This window comes from Gymnodraco acuticeps, unplaced genomic scaffold (assembly GCF_902827175.1).
Source record: "Gymnodraco acuticeps unplaced genomic scaffold, fGymAcu1.1, whole genome shotgun sequence".
Classification (NCBI taxonomy): Eukaryota; Metazoa; Chordata; class Actinopteri; order Perciformes; family Bathydraconidae; genus Gymnodraco; species Gymnodraco acuticeps.
This window is the reverse complement of record NW_022991920.1, coordinates 299,828-313,336: the sequence shown is the minus strand read 5'-3', so window position 1 is coordinate 313,336 and position 13,509 is coordinate 299,828. Positions and strand designations below refer to the sequence as shown.

The window sequence follows — 13,509 nt, the reverse complement described above, 5'->3', positions numbered from 1 at the left end:
TGGGCGATACCACAAAATCTGGATTCGATCCGATACCAAGTATTTCAGGGCCAGTATCGCCGATACCGATATCGATACCGATACTTTTTTTTAATGAAAAGCGTCTTATGTACTTTCATATAGGGGAGAGCTGCATGACATGATTTTTGAGCTGAAATCATCATAAATAGACTAAATCTGAATTCATTTTCATGAATAAAGACAGGACAGTTTTTATAGACAAATAGGCTACACGTTTTACTTTTGCAAATTTAAAGTGCAAACATGAAAAATAACAATACAAAGTGGCTAAGTTTTAATTGCCAGTTGTGAAATTGCTCCACACAACGCTGCTCTTTCTCTCAGCCATCATGCGCGTGTGTGTGTTGCACTCGCGAGTCGCTGGCTGCTGCTGTCCTGCCCTGCTGGCTGCTGTCAGTCAGCTTGATAATCGGCGTTCAGACAGGGAGCCTCGAGGAGAAGAGGACAGCAGTGGAGAGAGAAGAAAATAGCATATACTTGTGTTCGTCTGCACATAGTTTTTTGAAGAAATTGACGAGTAGAGGAGACGAGAAAAAAAGTATAACAGTATCGATCCTATTGGCTCGAGTATCGATATTTTGAAACGTAACGTAATATCGGAGGTATCGATATTTTGGGATCGATCCGCCCACCCCTACTCCGGACCACAGTTAATATTAACGAACGCACCGTAGGTAATGTAGCTGCTGAAGATAGACCCTCATCGCGGAGCAGCAGAGCCTTCTTATACATCCATGAGCAGAGCCGACAGGCAGGAAGACTCGAGCACACAGCTCGCGCTTCATTATAATATATATAAAAAAAGAACACCATGCGTGTCATGATGGCACATAACAGCTCGCGGCCGCGGATTACTCCGGTTCCCAGACCCCCCCCCCCCCCACCATACTCCAATAATATGTTTATTGCAGATCTACATGAATCATACAAACGACCTATTTTGGATTCAAAACGGCGAATTTCGCCGAAAAGTGACAAGTTTGCATCCCTGTATATGTTTCACTGTACTGCCTTGGTTTCAGTTTGGCCTCTTTCTTACGTTTCTCGGCGGGCTCCTCTGAACCCTGGCCTGAATCCAGAGCAAGCGGATGTTTCAGCCATTTATCCATAGTGCAGACATACCAGTATTTTTCTGGCTGCAGGTAAGCAGCTGTTTTCATTGTGGGATTTTGGCGCGGTTGTGTGTGCCACAGACTATTGTCTCCCTAGGGAAACAAATCGCGCACTATCGTTTTTGACGGGATTATTTTTTTTTTTACTTGTCACCTTGGAATTCCACGTACCCCCTACAGTTCCCTCGCGTACCACTAGGGGTACGCGTACCCCCGGTTGGGAAACACTGGATTAGGGCACACACAGGGCCCACACCCAGCTGCCACTCATTGAGCCTCATTAACAACCACACCTGGCCTGCTCTTCCTCTCCTCCCTCATATGCAGACTCTGCTGCCCCACCACTGCCCCAAGTGGGAGCTGCTGTTTATTACAAGGTGAAAAACTCTGCATTAATTGAGTGGGTTACAGAATAAAGGTATTTTTTCGTTGAAATCTGCATTTGGGTCCAGCCTGCTTCACTCAACCTTAACATTCCGAGCAGAATGACAGGAAAGATGTCTCGGGAAGACATCACGTTGCATTTGGTTTGGATCATCGGTTTCTTGGCTTTTGCTCTCACATACAATATCTCTTTAATAATGTATAAAGACCATATGCTACTTGTTTCACGGTTCAGCAGCTTAGTGTCCTCTACAATACTTATATAGAAACACCACCAGATGTAATAGAGTAAAGACAAATAAGATGGGGACACTTGAGTAAAGCATTTGACAAAAAGACAGAAAAGTGTGTACTTACTAGATTTGACATATTTTTGTATCATTAACAACCGTTTACAATGCCACAAGTCACAAGTCAACAGGCAGTTTATGTTACATTCACACCTCCAATCCTGTGCATCTTATGAATGTGATATGACAGCCTGGTGGACTTATGAGCCACATGTGACCTTAATAATTGCTTTTGATAACACAGAATATCTCTTAAGTACGTTATGGGCTCCTTGTTTTAAGGTTTGAAAGAGTGAAGTGCAATAAGATACTGAATCTATTCTGCAGACAGTTACAACAATACAGGAAGCTGTCTCCTCACCAGGCCCTAGCTTTTTACTGAAGAAAATGTAACTTAGCACTTACAATGCCCCAATCCATATTTCTCTTTGCACGCAGTTTAAGACACATTCACACCTTGATTCATGTGAGTGTTACTACTCTTATATGACTTCCGTGTGGACTTATGACTCAAATGTGACCTCTATCACAAGTTGTGAACCACTCAGAATCAATGCTGCTGAAGCAACTACACTATGTACAGAATCCTACTACTTTAAAATGCCGGGTGCTACACTTCCCAGTAATGCAGTTTGACCTTCAGTAAGTACGAGTGTTAGCATCAAGTAGTGTCTCCTTTATTGTGTTTCATACCAAATACCTTGTTCGAATGAGTGGAACAATTTGCCTGTGATAAAATAAACATATGTAATATAATAAAAAGTTAAAAAGGCACAACTCTACTCAAGAAAATGCAGATGAAACAGAAGGACTGAGCCTTTTTATGTGACCCCCACCCACCTGACTTATGACCCATGTGTGACCTCTATCACAAGATGTGAGCCACCCAGAATCAGTGCTGCTGAAGCAACTATGTATAGACTGCTACTACTTTAAAATGCCGGGTGATACACTTCCCAGTAATAAGGCAGTTTTGTAAGACCCTCAGAGACAACATACAAAGACAACATACAAATATTCATACTTCAATATGCAGATAAAGTTAAAGTGCAGGAATATATCAGTTTAGGTCAAACAAATATCTTTGAATGTGTATTAAAACAAATATATATATATATATATTGTGTCAGTGCAAGCTGGAGTTTAGTGCGATTATTGCTCTATGTATATATGTCATATAATAAAAAGTTAAAACTCTCAGATGAAACAGAAGGACTGAGCCTTTTTATTTGACCCCTCAAGGGCAGACCTGGTGCTTCCATAAATACCACTAAGCCCACCTGAGATGGCTGGTCTGGGGGCCGGTGTCAGAGAGATGGATAGAGCAACACTAAAGAGCACTCTGGCTCCACTTAACCATGAGGATGTGTGTATTCCCTTATTCCCGTTACCACCAAACACTTGGCATGCCATGTGCCTGCAGTCAGTGGGTCTATGTGTGTGTACCCGAGGTTACTGTATATTCTGAGGGTCATTTGTATGGGTTTTGTTTCTCTTGTGTAGAATTAGTTATATCACAGCAATTTAATTTATTTTGTGACCTACATCGTAGCCCTTCTTCCCCTCAGATGTGTGTTAACTTCAGCTTATTTTTAAAAATACATAAATTGGTTGTTATCTTACTTTATAAGCATTAACTTATTGGTATTTCATGAAATGAATAATAGGGTGTCTTCATTTCAAGAAGTACGATTGTTTTTTAAGCAAAAAATATAAACTGCCTAATATTTCTCTCAGGTGTTGGAGGAGACCAAAGCAGAGTTACAATAAACATTAAAGGTGGGGTAGGTAATTCACTTCAGAAACACTTGTTGTTATATTCCATGGAATGCTCTTAACATCCCGATAGCAATGAATATCTTAAATGCTTTGACAATAAATACATAAAAACATGTCATCTGTGGAAGCTGTGGTGCTGTAAAAAGCACGACCAATCATCTGAGCCGGCCCGGCTAAAATAACTGGATGGCCTACCTGCCTGTCAGCCTTCCATCTGTGCACACACTTATCTCGTGCCCTCATTGGTCATGTGCGCGTTCGTGTGTGTTGGAGGAGGGGCTCTGTGAGGAAGTCTGAAGGAACTTTCAAATTCTAGCGCACTCGAGCTGGTTTCTCCATTCTTACCTACCCTACCTTTAATAAAGGACTTTAAAATGAAAATAGAACAACCACAACTCCAAGTAAAGGCCAATGTTGCTCTGGGTGTGTAAATATAGGCAACTGTTAGCTAATAGATTAGCCATATCACCTGTATAATAAACCTGTACTTTAAAACCTGCAACACAGTTAATTAAACTGTTGGGATATCTCTAATAAACTAAATATTAGGGCTGTCAGTCGATTAAAATATTTAATCGCGATTAATCGCATGATTGTCCATAGTTAAAGGTGGTGTAGGTAATTTTGGAGAAACCAGCTCGAGTGCGCTAGAATTTGAAAATACACAGCCGGAAAAAACCTGCCACTTCCTTACAGAGCCCCTCCTCCAACACACACGAACGAGCACATGACCAATGAGGGCACAGATGGAAGGCAGACAGGCAGGTAGGCCATCCAGTTATTTTAGCCGGGCCGGCTCAAATGATTGGTCGTGCTTTTTACAGCGACACGGTTTCCACTGATGACATTTTTTTAATGGATTTTTTCTTAAGATATTCATTGCTATCGGGATGTTAAGACCATTCCATGGAATATAACAAAAAGTGTATCTCGAGCCGGTTTCTCAAACTTACCTACCCCACCTTTAATCGCGATTAATCGCAAATTAATCGCACATTTTTTATCTGTTCTAAATGTACCTTAGAGGAATATTTTTCAAGTTTTTAATACTCTTATCAACATATGAGTGGACAAATATGCTTTATGCTAATGTTTATGATCATTTGAACAATGACAAATATTCTCATGAATATTACAACAACATCTGAACATTACAAATATTCGCCTCAATTCAACCTGGAACCTCTCATACAATAATACAATAAAAAGTGTGTGTGTGTGTGTGTGTGTGTGTGTGTGTGTGTGTGTGTGTGTGTGTGTGTGTGTGTGTGTGTGTGTGTGTGTGTGTGTGTGTGTGTGTGTGTGTGTGTGTGTGTGTGTGTGTGTGTGTGTGTGTGTGTGTGTGTGTGTGTGTGTGTGTGTGTGTGTGTGTGTGTGTGTGTGTGTGTGTGTGTGTGTTTGTGTGATGGATCGTTGGAGCTATGTGCAACTCAAGGCATATGCTCGAACGGGAGCTGCCTGGACGCTGCGATCATGTTGCGCGCACTATCCGTGCTGAGTGTGCTGACTTTTCGTACAATGTCCCAACTGTCTGGCTTCCTGCATAAAGTCAAGTGCTCGGCGCAGTTGTCGGCGAAATGTCACTCCTCTGTTTTCATTGAAACAGCTCCTTATATTCGTTAGCGCAGCTAGCTAGCACCAGATGCTAACAACAACAATACACGTAAGGTCTCTCCCGGTCCTCCCAACAGCCAGTCGGTGCCTGCCGGTGAGCGTGGAAGTGTGGTCTGCAGCAAGCGGGCGGCAGGAGCGGGGCTGTCAGCATCAGCTTGTAGATGGTATTTTAAACTCGATGCGCTCTGAAACTACGGGGTGGCCGAGGACAAAAAATGCACATGCGTTAATCGCGTTAAAATAATTAGTGGCGTTAATTTTTTTTGCGTTAACAGCGTTAGTAACGCGTTGACTTCACAGCCCTACTAAATATACATGATTTGTTTTCCAATCTGAATAATAATCAGTCACTCAGCATGCATGCAGCGAGGGCTGTGTGATCTTTACTCAATTAAATCAGTGTGTGCTAATGTCATTATTGTTACACTGGGCATGAACAGAATTATTTATACAAAATCAAAACACCTTCATCTAATTATATTATGAACTATTTATTTGCATGTACGTCACGTGACATGCCTTCATGGGCTTTTCTATTCTAGATATACGGGATACTCGACTAGTTTTTTTGTGGAACAGAAAATATATTGAGAAAATGAAATCCAATCGTAGAAGCCAATGCTTTATAATATTGATATGTTTCTTGCCACAGGGGGAATACATTTCCTCATTTCCCATTGCACCGTATACTGGGGATCGTTTATCCAGGAAGTGATTTAAAATGTGGTTCTGCTACAAAATGTATTTGGTCCTGTTTAGTTCATTTGTTTGCCCCAATAAATGCAAGGAAAACAAAACTTACAAGAGCCTCTTTCAGTGTGAGCTTGTAGAAAATACAATTACTTGATATATGAACAAATCGGCAAGATCCATAATTCCCTAAATAAGTCAGTCAATGCGAATGGTTTGGACGTGTTTACTCATGCTCAGTCATGGGGAGTATATACTCTGTCAGAAAGATTGATGATGGGAGCAGCACAGACAACAATGGAGCTTTATGGAGACGTGTGTGTGTGTGTGTGTGTGTGTGTGTGTGTGTGTGTGTGTGTGTGTGTGTGTGTGTGTGTGTGTGTGTGTGTGTGTGTGTGTGTGTGTGTGTGTGTGTGTGTGTGTGTGTGTCAGCTGGATGTTTTCACCAGCTCGCTCTGCTAGTCTCCATGTTTCACTTCCGACTAGGAATGTCCCGATCACCTTTTTTTGCTCCCGATCCGATTCCGATCATTTGATTTTGACAATCTGCCGATACCGATTTTTACCGATCCGATCTTTATGCAATGCATTAAGAGAAAACAAAGGTAACAGATAACGGCTGGTCATCCAACGCGATGAATTCAGCTATCTTGGCTGTTATTTTTTTGGCCTTTTTACTGTTCTGGGGCAGTTTCTCTTTCCTTTTAGAAGTCTCTGAAAGTGTCGGGTTGTTTCAGTTCCGTTCCCTGAGTGGCCGCTGTGTACTCGTCATGTTGTTGATGGTGTTTGTTTCTCAGGTGGCGTATTAGATTGATCGTGTTGAACGTAGCTCTGTTCTTTCCACCACGCGGAACCTCCGCCTTGCAAACATTGCATCTGGCTGTTACACTGCCTTCGCTTTCAATTTTATAATACTTCCAAACTCCTGACATTTTCTCTGTCCCGACTCCCAAGTCACCAGCTGAACGAAGCCTCTCGTTAGCTTACTGCTACTATTAGACACTGCTGCCAGATTTGAGAGAAATAAGCACTATGAAAACAAGCCCAAAAGAAGCAACACATACATGATGTTGTGTAATTTTAAACCAAAACTAAGGCCTCAGGATGACTTTAAGACGTGAACATGGTCATTTTTGTTTTGTAACATTAAATTAAAAAATTAAAAAATCCCGATCCCCGATTTTTTTCTCCCGATTCCGATCTTTTGAAAATCACATGATCGGATCGGGACATCCTTACGGCCCGTCCACACAGCGGCGTGCGTTGAAGCTTCCAACGCTTCTGCCCATTCACTTTGAATGGGGTGACGTCACTTTTAGCCGAACTGCATCGTGGGAAGCGACGTGGACCGTTGCTGGCGTGGCTCGCTGCAAAAGTTGAGCAATGTTCAACTTTTGACGCCTCGGCAGAAGCGTCAGCCAATCGAATCATATGCCAGTACAAGCTCTAGCCAATCAAACCGCTGCTTGTGTGTCAGGGGCGGGATACTCATGTGATTGGTTGTTGGTCGAGTGTCAGACACGCCCGCCGGCAAGCGTCAACGCACGCGGCTGTGTGGACGGGCCGTTACAGGGGTCACCATTAACCTTCTAGTTAACCTAAACCTTGTTCGTCTTACACTAACCCCTAAAACCAGACACTACTGGCCCAGGCACAGTACAGACTACCTGCAGATCACTTCACGTTGGAATACTAAATTAGCCTGCACACAAGCACAGGTGGGAAGTAGTGGAGTACAAATACTTAATTACTGTACTTAAGTACATATTTCTGGTACCAGTACTTTACTCCACTACTTATTTTTCTGACGTCTTTTTACTTTTACTTCTTACATTTTGAACACACATACCTGTACTTTCTACTTCTTACATGTTGAACTCAAATACCTGTACTTTCTACTTCTTACATGTTGAACACAAATACCTGTACTTTCTACTTCTTACATGTTGAACACAAATACCTGTACTTTCTACTTCTTACATGTTGAACTCAAATACCTGTACTTTCTACTTCTTACATGTTGAACACAAATACCTGTACTTTCTACTTCTCTCATGTTGAACTCAAATACCTGTACTTTCTACTTCTTACATATTGAACTCAAATACCTGTACTTTCTACTTCTTACATGTTGAACTCAAATACCTGTACTTTCTACTTCTTACATATTGAACTCAAATACCTGTACTTTCTACTTCTTACATATTGAACTCAAATACCTGTACTTTCTACTTCTCACATGTTGAACCCAAATACCTGTACTTTCTACTTCTTACATGTTGAACCCAAATACCTGTACTTTCTACTTCTTACATGTTGAATTCAAATACCTGTACTTTCTACTTCTCACATGTTGAACTCAAATACCTGTACTTTCTACTTCTTACATGTTGAACCCAAATACCTGTACTTTCTACTTCTTACATGTTGAACACAAATACCTGTACTTTCTACTTCTTACATGTTGAACTCAAATACCTGTACTTTCTACTTCTCACATGTTGAACTCAAATACCTGTACTTTCTACTTCTTACATGTTGAACTCAAATACCTGTACTTTCTACTTCTTACATGTTGAACTCAAATACCTGTACTTTCTACTTCTCTCATTTTCCAAACAGCTGGTTCCTTTAGTCTGAATGTGTGTTTGATGCGTGATTATTATTTAGAGTCATTGCGTGCCTATTGATTTGAACACGATCCGTGTATCCATCATTTCCTGGTCTTCTCTAAAGAAGAGGGACCAATGGAAACGTTGTCATGTTGCCGTTGTTCAGCATGGAAACATTCATTAGCTAACAATGACATTATTGTTCTATTAATATAAAGGGAGGTCAGGCACTCTTTAAAACAGCTGCTAGTTATGGGTACTTTTTACTGAAGTACATTTCAAAGCCCATACTTCTTTTAGTCAGTACTTCTACTTTTACTTGAGTATTTTTAAACACGAGTGTCTGTACTTCTACTTGAGTAAAGGATGTGTGTACTTGTGCCCTCTCTGGTGTGCAGGTAAGAGCCCGTGGCAGCAGTTCACAGCTGTGATCCACGTGGTGACTCCTCTTCAGGCCCAGATCTCCCCCGTGGTGAAGCTCATCATCGCTGTAGCCAAGTCCAAGTTCTGTGCACAGGTAGGAGAGTGTGTCTACATCCTGCTGGGATCTGATGCCGCTTCAGGCTTACTTAACAGTATTTCATATGAGCTGTCAAAGCTTGCACCATATCAAGAGGTGGTACTATTGTATGAGAGAAATGCATCACTTGTAACTGTCTCGTGTTTTAGTTAGCACCTTTCCCCCCCTGCTTCCTCTTCTCCTATACTGCTCCTTATTCAAAGTAAACTTTATTGTCAATCTTTCAGTTTGTGTGTACAGACAGAGATCGAAATACCGTTTCCCACAATCCCGAATACAAAACATACAAATATATATAAAAAATATGTATGTACCTATATATACACAATCAACAGACACATGTATACATATGCACACATTTAAGACATTAATAAAAGCACAACAATCAATATATACAACATAACAGTCACTTCAATATCTTTTTTATTCTTCCTTCTTCTGTTTTCCTTTTTCAACATCTACCTATAAAATGTCATGGGTGGATATTTAAACACAACAGAATGCCACTGAAGAAAACACTGTTATTTCAAGAATAACGTTTTAAAATGAAAGACCCATTATCCTGAGAGCAGTCTGTCGCCATTGACTGTACTGTAAGGCCTTTGGATGACCTGATGATTCAACATAAAGCTCATTATTTGGTGAAGGATAATGAAATGAAACTCAAAACGAGGATAATAGAGTGTGCAGAAACCAGTCATAGGAAAGGGAACACAATTTGAAAAGAAAGTCAAGAAAATGTCAACAATCATGCATGCATAATCCTATCCAATCATAGCAGAGGGAACTTTTTCCTCCTAACAATACTGCTTTATTCTCATATTTATGTGGAATTAACTGACTTTTTCTTGAAATAGCATGTGTTGTTCTTCCTCTGCCATACTGCTAACATTGTGTTTTCTAATACCCACACTAACTTGACCTCTGTGCATTTCAATATACATGACTGGTACCCAAGATGCTAACTGTTCTAATTACTGGAAAGTAGTGGGACAGCTTATACAAATATGTGATTTATTGAATTATGTACCTTAAAGGTGGGGTAGGTAATTTTGGAGAAACCAGCTTGAGTGCGCTAGGATTTGAAAATACACAGCCGGAAAAAATCTGCCACTTCCTTACAGAGCCCCTCCTCCAAAACACACGAACGCGCACATGACCAATGAGGGCACGAGATAAGTTTGTGCCCAGATGGAAGGCTGACAGGCAGGTAGGCCATCCAGTTACTTTAGCCGGGCCGGCTCAGATGATTGGTCGAGCTTTTTACAGCGCCACGGCTTCCACAGATGACGTATTTTTATGGATTTTTTGTCAAAGCACTTAATATATTCATTGCTATCGGGATGTTAAGAGCATTCCTGGAATATAACAACAAGTGTATCTCGAGCCGGTTTCTCAAACTTACCTACCCTACCTTTAAGATTATAATTAAAAACACTCCATATACCAGTTATCATCCTGTTTAAAAGCGGTTAAAACATACAGATAAATTATTCACTCGTTGTATTTAGCATCCTGATGTTTGATGCTTCTTTAAGATGAAAATAAGCATTAGAAAAAAGCATATGCAGAAAGTCATGCATACTGATATGCATGACAATACACTTGGTACTGACTTTGCACTCTTTCTCCGTACAGATTGTGGTTTTATGGAACTGCGAGAAGCCTTTACCTCCCCGGACCAAGTGGCCCTCCACCAGCGTGCCTCTCACTGTCATCGAAGGACAGACCAAGGTAACAGCTGCCGGCTTTTTGCATCTATTATGAAAAGATACTTTTGTTGCATAGAAGTGAAGATATTTATCTCGGCTTTTATAAAACTGGTGTTTCTCAAGAGGCGCCAAGGCCAGAGTTTCTAGGCAATTAAACACCTGGGCTTCTAGTGCTTTCTAAATAATACACAGCAGTTTAGTGAGGAACATACCTGCTAGATCTTAAGCAGTATGTGTGTATTTGTGCACGTCTGTGATACAATCGTGAAGAATATCATACGCACTGAACAGTACTGTCACTAAAATATACCGTTGCATGTAAACATCAGCTGTTTTGAGTGTGTTGCATACCTAGGTAGATTTCAGCTAAGAGATGTAACGGAAAGGCAAACCAAAGGTCAACATAAAAAAAAGATAAATGTATATATATACAGTGTTTATACATGTTTTGCTCTTTTTTGTTGCTCTGAAATGTAAAAAAACAACACATTAAATACAAAATGTTAAATAATATGTAGTGAAATTGGCATAGATCTAACAGAGGCCTATTCTGCTTCCGTAACATAGTGACATGACACTATGCAACACTAATGGCTAGCGTTTCAAGACATTGTACATGTTAGACGAAGGGGCGGGACATCTCTAAGCGGGTAACCAATAACAACTTCAGCTAACCAATCAGAGCAGACTGGGCTCTGGTTTCAGACAGAGGGTGAAAAGAGGTGCTGCAGCACAGGCAGTATGAGAAAAGAGCTTTTTGAACATTAAAGCATGGAGACATGTCACAAAATACAAGCAAGAACCTGGAAATTAGCATAATATGTCCTTTTTAAAATACTCAAATATTTCAAAATGATCCTTAACTGGAAAAAACGTGTTTGAGTTATAAAATAGACTCTTGATGGTGACATTTAAGCGACATGACTTTTGATTGTCAGCTAATAGAGTGAAGCGAGCAGTGTGACTTTGTTGGGATTCTTCTCATTTGCAGTAATCTGAGATAATATTCTGTCCTCACAAACAAACATGAACATTCAATATGTGCACTCAAAACTGTTAGCAACACTTACCATTGTCTTGCGTTTCTCGTTTTACTCATTTACACTCGCATTTAAACAATTGAGCTACTTCCTAAAAATAAACACATTCTCATTTGTTCCCTCACTGAACACACACACACACACACACACACACACACACACACACACATACACACACACACACACACACACACACACATACACACACACACACCAACCTCTTCTCTCGCCATCTAATCCCAACGCTTTGCTTTCTAATTGCTACTGTTTGTTTTCATGTAAATGTGTCCCATTGAAACACTGGAACAATGTTTCCACTGGCGACAATAAAACCTGCCTCCGAGGCAGTGTGTGTGTGTGTGTGTGTGTGTGTGTGTGTGTGTGTGTGTGTGTGTGTGTGTGTGTGTGTGTGTGTGTGTGTGTGTGTGTGTGTGTGTGTGTGTGTGTGTGTGTGTGTGTGTGTGTGTGTGTGTGTGTCGGTACCCAACAGCGTCTATGGTCCTGTAATTAGTCATGTGGTATATTGTCGTAGAGCCCAGACAGATGCTCTTCAGTGTTTTCCCACTAAACACTCTCTGTGTTTGTTTCCACCATAATATCTACACACACACACATACCATGTATACATCACTTCAGGGGACATTACATGGACTTACATGCCTTTCCTGGAGACTTATCCTAAGCTTAACCATAACCAACACATGCCTAACCCTAACCCTTACCCTTACCAAGTCTTCACCCTAAATGTAATGATTCCCCTCATGGGGACCTCCATTTTGTCCCCATGAGGGAGGTGAGTCCCCACACGTGACTGTGTAAACAGATTTAGGTCCCCACAAGTATAGTAATGCTAGGCCACACACACACACACACACACACACACACACACACACACACACACACACACACACACACACACACACACACACACACACACACACACACACACACACACACACACACACACACATAGAAAGTCCCCAATCTGCCTCAACGGAGCGCAGCAGCTGAGTAATGCACTGTTTGTTATGAGTGTGATGCTGAGTGGATACGCTCCATCAGAAAGCTTTTGGCTCCAAACTGTCTCCATACTGTGATTTTGTTTGCTTCCACTCTTTCCATAAAAATATCTTATACTCTTTAATCCATTTCAATACTGTCTCACAAGTCCTCACACCAATGAGAACATAGGTTGCTTGTCCATCATGGCATACAAAAATAAATGACTAATTGGTCAGAGGCAGGATTTTTTCCATTTTGTGTTGGCCAGGAACTTTTTAATTCTCAAATCTGGCATTAGAGATGGTTGCATATGTCATGTAAAAGATAGTTTTCACTTGAGTTTTAAACTTACTTTACATATATTCACAAGCTTTGAAAGATGAATTATGAACAAAATACATGATAATCCTGATATATCATGTTTCTGATCCTTCATTTTCTTGTTTGCTGTCAATATTTGTACACAACCAACATTTAGTTGTAGTTACAATGCGGGTATTTTGAAGGGGTCGAAGCCTCCTCATTGTTCACAGGAAATATGAATCATGTGGATCAGGTCGTTCAGCGTGGCCTCGCTATAAGCGAGGTCCTGCTTGCTTTGCATTTAAGACCCTCACATCAATATGATCGAAGGACTCCCCACTATCACTGTTAATATGTTGACTATATCTCACCTTCATACATCACTTCGCAGTATTGCATGTGTTGCCCTCACAACCACAATGTAATATTG

At 40.8% G+C, this 13,509-nt stretch overlaps 1 protein-coding gene across 1 annotated transcript in view; it reads left to right on the top strand.

The window, feature by feature from the left end:
- The window catches only part of LOC117535645 (exostosin-1), a 291,078-nt gene that overhangs the window by 253,213 nt on the left and 24,356 nt on the right, over positions 1-13,509 (top strand). Inside the window, 2 exon segments of the mRNA XM_034200183.1 lie at positions 8,901-9,019; positions 10,661-10,756. Coding sequence (XP_034056074.1) covers positions 8,901-9,019; positions 10,661-10,756 — 215 coding nt within the window.